Source organism: Macrotis lagotis, chromosome 3 (genome assembly GCF_037893015.1).
Source record: "Macrotis lagotis isolate mMagLag1 chromosome 3, bilby.v1.9.chrom.fasta, whole genome shotgun sequence".
NCBI classification, from domain to species: Eukaryota; Metazoa; Chordata; class Mammalia; order Peramelemorphia; family Peramelidae; genus Macrotis; species Macrotis lagotis.
Genome location: NC_133660.1, coordinates 28,914,401 through 28,923,686, shown reverse-complemented (window position 1 = coordinate 28,923,686; position 9,286 = coordinate 28,914,401). Strand labels below are relative to the sequence as shown.

Here is a 9,286-nt window from a genome sequence, read left to right as displayed (position 1 = left end):
AAATGGCACAAAGTTTATTATCTATCTTGACTGAAGACTCAGGAACTATATGAGAAGGAATATCATTATTTGTTATATTTGACAAACTTTTTAAAAATCGAGATAAATCAAATCACGTAGATCTAGTCCATTTTCCCTTAATCGGGAACTTTGAACTTTAAAATAATGTGGGTATTTAGCAGAGTTGTGTAGCAAAGTTGGTCACACATCCTTGTTTCATCATCTTCCAGAAAGCTTCACAAAGAAGCTCTTTTGAGGTAGAGTTTTGGATATTAAGTAGTTCACATATGTTAGTGGGAAAATTTTCATATTCTTAGATTTGACAGCAATGCAAGAGGAATAGCTAACTTTCCTCTTCACCTTATAAAATCAACTCAAATATACACCCTGTTCCATTATGATAAAACAATTTAGGATGATAAAAGCATAATCTCATAACTATGTGAGGTTTAGAAATTGAGAGAACTCATATCTACCCACTAAACTGTAAATCTCTGGGGACTTTTTAACAAACCAAAGAGAACCAAACCAAAAAAAAAAATTTGAGTCCTTCATAATTCACAAATATAATCTAAATGTTATTTAATTGGTAGGAAATTAGCTTTATAATTAAAATGAGTAAGTTGACTCAAGAGAAGAATTGCTAAAATAAATATCTTTGTAGAAACAGAGTCCTTTTGTTGTTCGGTTGTTCCAACTCTTCATGGCCCCATTTGGATTTTTTTGGTCAAGATACTTTGTCATTTACTTCTCCAACTCAGTGTCTGAGGATAGATTTGTACACAAGCCTTCCTGAATGCAAGGTCAGTGCTCTGTTCACTGTGCCACCTTGCTGCCCTAGAAATGGAGTACTAGGGAGTGGAATATTAGAAACTTTGTCAGATATAATTGAGATGTTGATAAATATTACTGAAATACTTGGCTTCTATTTCTTTTGTAATCTTTGTTATGAGAAATGGATCCCTGGGTCAGGGGTGAAGAAGGTATATGTTGATAAATGATGGTGATGAAAAAAATCAATATAGACATTTTTTTTAAATGGCTAGAACCTGGTCTCTGGTATCATTATTAAACAGGATGCTGACACTGAGAAAGTCTTACTATATATAAAAAGTGATTTTTTTTGTTCTATATGAAATTAATTATTTATAGCCCAAACTCTCAAGTTACAAAATGAGAATGTGTAATGCAATTCTTGAATAAAAATATATTATCCTTTGTACGTTGTTAAGAAACATTAAATTAAAGAATTAAAAACATAGCGATAAATATGGCAAAAATTTAGAGTAAAAGTGGTTCTCAATTCCTTGTTACCATTTCAGGAAAGACACTTTGAAGGAAACAAACTGTGACATGCACAGGATGACCACGAAGAATCATTAAAACTCTCGAATCTCAAAGAGCTCTGTTAAGACTGTGGGAGGCAGCTAGGTGACCAGTGGATAGAGCACCTGCCCTGGAGTCAGGAGTACTTGAATTCAAATGTGGCCTCAGGCACTTAATAATTACCTAGCTGTGTGACCTTGGGCAAATATTTAACCCCACTGTCTTGCAAAAACCTAAAAAAGAAAATACTGCTTTTGGGGCAGTGAAGTGGCACAGTGGATAGAATGCTATCCCTGTAGTAAGGAGGACCTGAGTTCAAATGTGATTTCAGGCACTTAATAGCTACCTAGCTGGGTGACTTTGGGCAAGTCACTTAACTCCATTGCCTTGCCAAAAGAAAAAAAATACTATCTTTGGAGAAAATACAATGAAGGAAATTTTGATACTGGGATCTGACTATACCATTTGAAATTGTAAGTATAGAATTATAAAAGAGAGAATTTCAAAGAGAAAAAGAAGAATTTCAGAAAAAAAATCTGGAAAGAATTCTATAAGTTAACAGCAATATAGTGGTGCTGATTCACTTTGAAGACTTAATTATTCTAATCAAGGCAAGAATTAAAGACAATTCCAAAAGAGTCTTCTTAAAAAATACTCTGCACCTCTAGAGAGAAAACTGATCAGCTCTGAGTTCAGATATTGCCACAACACTGGGCAAATCACTTAATCCCATTGTCTTGCAAAAAGCAAAAAAAAAAAATACAAACATCATTGATCAATGATTATTGTTTATTTCAGTAAAATAGCAAATAAGCAAGTATAAGGACTGTGTTGTGATAAAAACTTTAAACAATGAAATGTCATTGAATTCAGGTCATTTAGGCACAAAGCAGGACCTGAATACCATGAGTAATTGGGAAATTCTCTCTATCAGAAAGTCTGGCATGATTGTTCACTACCACTACGATGTGTAGGTCTATTTTACCATGGCCATTTTGAGTATATGTATACCTATAAATATGAGTATAATCACATCCAAGTATAAATGTGTACAGGGGTATAAATATGTATACCAATCAATTAATATTTATCATGCACTTAATTTGGTGCCTCAGAGTCAAATCAGAGGGAGGTTTTAGACTTGCCATTAGAACTGTCTTCAGCAAGAAATGAGCTGACCTATGAACCTAAGACCCTTCCTCTGTTTAGACACTCAGGTAGTACAAAGGAGGAGGGTTTAATGTCTTCCATGTGCGGAAAGGAGTAAATGTGAATATCTGGGGGCAGCTAGGTGGCTCAGCGGATAGAGCACTGGTCCTGGAGTCAGGAAGACCTGAGTTCAAACCCAGCCTCAGACACTTAATAATTACCTAGCTGTGTGACCTTGGGCAAGTCACTTAACCCCATTGCCTTAAATAAATAAATTTGTAAAAAGTTTTAAATGTGAATATCTGCTATTAAAATATTTAAATAAATATTCCTTGAAAATGACCCAATTACAAATGCATGTGTACATATAAGGTTAAGGAAATATATTTACTTGCACACATATAGGTTTGAATATACACATAAAGCTATTTCTTTATATCTTGAAAAGATCAAGAATATATAAGTGTTATCCAATTCTTTGGACTAAGGGAAAATCAACATATATGTGTAGTTTGTCTACTATGAGCATCACCAATTCTTTCTGTAACTTATCACTGTGGTGTTGAACACTAGGGATTGTCACAAAGTAACACTATTTTCTGTCACACTATTTTTTGATAAGGAGATAAAAAAGATTGATTTTATTATTTTCTAATGATACATAATTTTATTGCTATACTTCAACATGAATTTGAATAAATGGAAAGAAATTTTAGGGAAGTTTTAAGTTGATTGAATGTGAAAATCTCCTTTTGATTATTATCATTCCCAGCATTCTACTTCTTACTCCTGGGGCAGATATGTAGAGGTCCAGAGGTGATTTTACTCTTTTGAGAGCAAAGAGAGAAGCAAGGGTGAAGAGGCCCTTGAAAAGCATGATTTGGGGGACTGCAGATTAGAGTTCCATATGGAGCATTGTAAAATGCTATATGCCCTCTTTCATAATCAAGGAAAATGCCCAGCCTATGAATAGGTTGGCATACATGAATATCATGATGCAAACAATATAGTTGTAATTTATTTTCATGTCTGGAGGTTATAAGGATATGTGTATCCCCAGGAACCTCGGAGGCTTTGCCCTTCCTTCGGATTGATTCTTTACAGATGCCCACTTCCCACTCTGTTTTATTCCCCACCTCGATTTCCCAGTAGTGTTTCCCTGAGATAAAGCTCTGGGTAGCCAAACACAAAGAATAAAATCAAATCTTTCTGGATTGTCAGATACATCCTGTGGGACAGAAACATATTCAACACTCTTCAGATCCTCAGACAAAAGGAGATGAGGATTGGCTGTTTCAGGATCCAGAGTTAGATCTCCTGTAGAAAAACAAAAAGGCATCATTTGCCTTGGGATCCATGGCCAGGAGTTTAATACCAAAGAGAAACAATACCGACTCTTGGGAGAATCTTACACTGTGGAATTCTAGTTACAATCCCCATGCACTAGAAATATGCCATAACTCTCTAGATAGATGTCCTATTTCTGACACATTTGGATGATTAACTTAGTTTTCTAGCTCAGTTTCCTTAAAATAATGAATTATAGGGTTGGACTCAATGATCTGTAGGATTCTACCAGCATTCATTGAATATCTAGCATAATCAGACTATGATCATATAATCATGTAGGGAATACGTCCTTGAAACAAATGCTACTCTTGTCATAGCTATTGTTCAGTACACATTTAAAAGGACAGGATGTTAAACATCCCATCATTGTGGTCAGTATGGGTGACTTACTATGGAAAGTCAAGAGCATTTCTGTCATGCCAGGGATGGGCTTCAAGGTCCACATGGGTGAAGCAGTCACTGGATTTTGAACAAGTAGATCCTCAGTTCTACAAGCCAAACATATTCATTACAAAGGTTGCATAGAGATCTCAGGAACCAATCTTAAAAGAAAAAAAAATTGCACTAGACTCTAGATCTATTGGTTCCAATGAGCCCATTCATTAGTCAGATTCCCTCACATGTCTGACTCAGTTTGCCATAGAATGGAAACCTACCTTTCCAATATGACTTTCATATCCTAGAGGGAAGGAAAAAAAATGAAAGATTTAATCTTCTACTCCTTGCACCATTGTAATATGGGGAAATCAATACATTGTTAAAGAACTGCATTTTTGCTTATCTCTTCTTTGTCTTTGTTGAGAAAATTTAACTAACAGAATCCACCTGTTGTTTTCTTTGAATAAGAGAATAATAGATGAGGAAATTGAAAAAACCAATGAGAGTCTGGAAAAGTGGAACACATCCTTTGTTAAGGTGGCTATGGGTGGATAATGTGAGTTATTGGATTAAAGAAACATTGCCTTATCTTCCACTGGTGGGATTTAAATAGAACCCTGACACTCCAAGTAAGATTGTGTTCCGGGATTCTAATGATTCTCAACTACTCTCATCCCCAAACCCATAGAAGCAAAGCAATCATCAGCACCCATTCATTCCATACTAGAGAGATGGTGTTGTTTTGGGGCATGGAAGTAGAATATTAGAATGAGTAGGGATCTCATATTGTACTTAGTTTTATTGATGATGCTTGTATGATGTTTATGGAATTAAAAAAAATACTCCCTCAGCTTCCATTTGAAGAAGGAAAACTGCCACTTCCAGAGGGAGACTAAAGCATTTGAGATAATATCTCTTTTCACATATAGGTTAGGAGACTGGGGGTCATCAAGTCTGTCTCTGATACTAAAGAGCTATTTGACACTAAGCAAACTTCTCAAATGCTTTGAAATTCAGTGTCCTCCTCTAAAATAGGAACAAAAATTACTCTCTTGCCAAACTCAAAGGATTGTGGATCTCGAAATTAAAATAATGGATTTGAATCACTTTGGATTTTAAAAGTATCACACTAATTTGAGTAACAATGATTGTTATTATTCATTCTTTTGGTCCTAGCTCTGTCCTCTGAAAACAAAGTCGAATTCCCAAGGGTCTAGAAAGTGAACACTTGAATGGAGATAGAATCCTCTCACCCTCACCCCACTCCAAATTTCTCTTCTCTTGTCTTAACCATTCTCAATTTTGGTTTTAAGCACTCACCTGGAGCATTTCAATGGGAAGCTTCTCAAAGTTTTTCTCTATTTCTGACATCACCGTTTGCAATTTGTGGATCTGTTGGATCATTTTTGCCTTGCACTCCTCAAACTTTGTGGAGTTGTCTTTTATGTCCAGGTCCAGTATTTGCAGATGTAGTTTTTTTTCCTCTGACAAAAACGGGCATTTTTTTTTCAAATTCAGTTTCAAAAGACTCTCTCATAGCTTGGTCTTCCAACTGTAATCAAATAAGTTAGAAAAAAGGAAAGAAATGAAGAATGATAATAGCCAAGGACTACCTCAAACATGTTCTAGTTATCAATTCCCATTTGCTCATCTGAGCAGTTTCACCGGTCTATTATACCAAAAAAAAAATGCAGCTTTTCTATCTGCCTTCCCAAAATTTCCACTTAGAAAATCAACAAGGTACATTGCCTCTTGAAGGCCCTTTTCCTAAGAAATAATCAGTGATGGAAAGTAGAGGGAGTTTTCTTTTAAAGGAAGAATCTCCAAATGGAAAGCACAGTTTCTCTCAAAAACTCTTTAAAGCTCATCAGAAAATTAAATCTCAACATATTTTAGTAGATTGATTTAAAAACAAAGGACTTCTACAGGTATTTATATATAGGAATCAAAATCTGAATCTGTAATAACACCTATATATCACTACATTTGTTTATTAATGTCTCTTCCAGTAAATAATTAGAATTTTTCTTCACTGTTCTTCATTAGCTATTCCTTCCATGAAGGGCCTTCAAAAATTCGTGTTTATGAGTTTAATATTAAGAAAAGACAGCTATATTGATTTTAAATTATTTTCTCTTTACTTTACACACATTCTAATTCTCTTTGAAAATATTCCTTCTCCCCCACTTAAAAGTACTCCATATACTCTAGTACTTCTCCCACAAGAAAAACTGTTTTACTAAAATCTCTATTTAAAATCACAATGATCCCCAATGTTTTAGAAAACTGATAAAGTTCCTGATGCTTTGCAGGGAGAAACTGTGTCTCCTTAATTTTGCCATAGTTAACTCTTTTCTTTTTTCAAAACGTAGTTAAATTTCACACTCTCCCCCTTTACCCAAACCTCAACTTCTATAGTTTTAGCTTCCAAATGAACATTTTTTTACATTCATTTTCATTTTGTTCTGTATTTACTTATAAATTTCCTTATTATCTTTATAATTAAATGAAAAGATCCTGGGGTAAGAGGATGTTTCAATCCTTTGATTTTTATTCTCAGAAACTAGCAAATTATCTAACAAATAAAAGACTTTTTAAAAATGATTAATTCATTATTTTTTCTTTTTCCTCAGAGCACAGTATTATTATTTTTTACTATGAGGAATAATGGTCCACTACTGGAGAGTGAGGACACTCAAATATGACTAAAGTGTAAGTTCTGAACCATAGAGAGCCTACCTATTAAAACTCATAATCCTCTTATGTTTTCAGGTTCAGACTTTGAGGGTCACTTTTCTCATGTACTATCTGTTTAAAGGCTCACCAGTCAGTCCCACTCATTAATATACAAATGCATTTGGGAAAATTAAAAAAAATGGAACTTGCCTTTGTTTCAGGATTCTGGAAGTGATAATGCAAATACAACCCATTACTGAAGTTCTCTTATGTCTTTTTATACAACACTCACCTTGAACATTTCCACAGGATGCTTCTCTGAGTTTCCTGAGCATTTGATCATCTCTTGAGTCAAATTGTCCTTGTTCTCTTCAACATTTAAGGTGTCTCTGGCTTCCGTGTCCAATCTTTGCGATTGTAACCATTTTTTCTCCAAAAAGAACTGGTGAATCTTATCATATTCATATGCAAGCATAACTTTAAGAGTCTGACATTCCAACTATCACCCAAGATATGGGAATAAAAGAAAAAAGAAAAATCAGTGAGGCCAGGCCAGGTCAGCTGTGCTATCACTTCTTTGTGACAGAGCAGATTTGGCGGCCAAGTTAACAGACATGGTTTTGCTCTTTAAAAGAATTCTCAAATGAACACTAGAAAATTATTTTTATTTGTTGTTCTCAAATCTGTATAAAACCAAAAAGGAAGAAACTTTTATTCTTATACATATGTTTGTAGATATATTTTTGGAATGGTCTACTATTATTTCGTGACCAAAATGCTCACAATTTCATTTTTAAAATAAATGTCTCTTTTCATAAATTTACTTCTTCTGTCCTTTGTAGTAGTTATAATTCCAACTAAAAAGGACTTTCAGGAATAAAGTCAATTTCTATATTTATCACAACAACAACAACAAAGAAAAATGCCAAATACTTACCTCCCACTGTGTCATTCTCTTTTGCTCAAATTCCAATTTCATTTGAAATTGCTGCTTCTTCTGCTTTAAAATATACCATTTCTGCTGGAGCTTCTCTTGCAAGAAAAATTAAGTTTTAGTACAATCTCTGTTTTAAACCAACAGTGTCTCTAGTTGATCATAAAAGAGTTGAATGAGCAGACACCATCACTTCTAGGATTGAAAGTGAAGACATTATCTTACCATGCACTGAAGAGCAGCCTTTTCCAAAGGAAGAACTTTATGTTCTTTGTGCTCTGTGGATAAGAAGCAACATCCACACAATGATCTGTGGTCCTTCTCACAGAACATGATCTCTTCTTTCCTGTGTGTGTCACAAATGGTCAGATCAAGGATGCTCTGCAATAAGAGAGATCCGAGCATCCTGGAATTGATTGTCAGATTCTGCAGCCTCTTATTGTTCAAAAAGTCCCCAAATTCAATGATTTCACTGCAACATGGGCAGTTTATTGGTGTGTGGACTTCTTTCCAGCAACTGAGGAGACACTCTTTGCAGAAATTATGTCCACATTTGACAACCACTGGATCAGTGAGATAACCTAAGCACAGGACACAGGTTAGATCCACTTTGAAGTTTTCCAACAAGGATTTGGTATCCATGGTTCTAGAACTGGGTAGAAAAAGTCAATGAAAAGTTTGAGTAAGAGATTTGTGGTCTAGAGAACACATCTCTGAACCATGAGATAAATTGATTTCCAAAAGATTGAGAAGCCACATCCTAAGCAGACAGTTCAGAAATACCCTGTCTCGTCATTCTCCCATCCAGAGTAACAAACCAGTGAATGACGGCCCTAGGATCCAGAGACAATGGGCTGAGGTGTGATGCTACCCTTTGGCTGTGCTTCATCTCTAGTTTTCTCTTTTTTATATAATAAACTTTCTTTTTCTTTTTCCTTTTCTGGCTTGATATTTGGTTTCCCCAGGTTGAGCTCCATTCCTACCCCAACTCCCAAGACCAGGTTGTCATCATTGTGGCTTTGAACCAAGAAGTCATCATGTGACCCAGGCTAAATTCTGACTCAGAAGACAGTTCTGTACCACTCCATGTAGCACAGAAGATTACTGAGGTAGCTCAGAGACCTGTCTTACCTCCACTTCCCCATCTCTAGTCATTTTGAAGGAGATAAAAGGCTGTTGTCATGAAGTCATATATTTTGGACTAGGTGAATGAAGCCTGGTAGCCCAAAATCTAGCCATAAACTCATTTATTCAAAGACCCTATATTCTTCTTCCCTTCTATTCCTCTTACTACCCAAATCAGTTACCATATTTGGAAAAATAAATAAATAAATATCTTTAGGTCACTAGTTTAGCTTAGCTTTTGGATCATTTGGCATAACTGATATCTTTTTGAAGGCTCAGCACAGTAACATTTTTAATTTATGAGATAGTAATAGGTATCTATTGGTCTCTATGAGATATTAATCCAAT

General features: G+C 35.1%; 1 protein-coding gene across 1 annotated transcript; it reads right to left on the bottom strand.

Moving 5' to 3' along the window:
• Positions 1 to 3,251: 3,251 nt before the first annotated feature.
• LOC141519085 (putative E3 ubiquitin-protein ligase TRIML1) lies at positions 3,252 to 8,455 on the bottom strand. The gene is made up of 4 exons (XM_074231542.1): positions 8,039 to 8,455; positions 7,172 to 7,378; positions 5,524 to 5,685; positions 3,252 to 3,647 (listed from the first exon to the last, which is right to left on the bottom strand). The coding sequence occupies exons 1-4, from the start codon at positions 8,453 to 8,455 to the stop codon at positions 3,252 to 3,254; spliced, it is 1,182 nt and encodes a 393-aa protein (XP_074087643.1).
• Positions 8,456 to 9,286: the final 831 nt, after the last annotated feature.

Excerpts from the sequence above, each read along its gene's own strand:
- LOC141519085 (XM_074231542.1), bottom strand. The coding sequence starts at position 8,455 with ATGGATACCAAATCCTTGTTGGAAAACTTCAAAGTGGATCTAACCTGT. Across the intron at positions 5,686-7,171 it reads ATCCTGTGGAAATGTTCAAG|GAAAAAAAACTACATCTGCA; the intron begins GTGAGTGTTGTA and ends TTTTTGTCAGAG. Across the intron at positions 3,648-5,523 it reads TTCCCATTGAAATGCTCCAG|AGCTTTATCTCAGGGAAACA; the intron begins GTGAGTGCTTAA and ends TTGGCTACCCAG.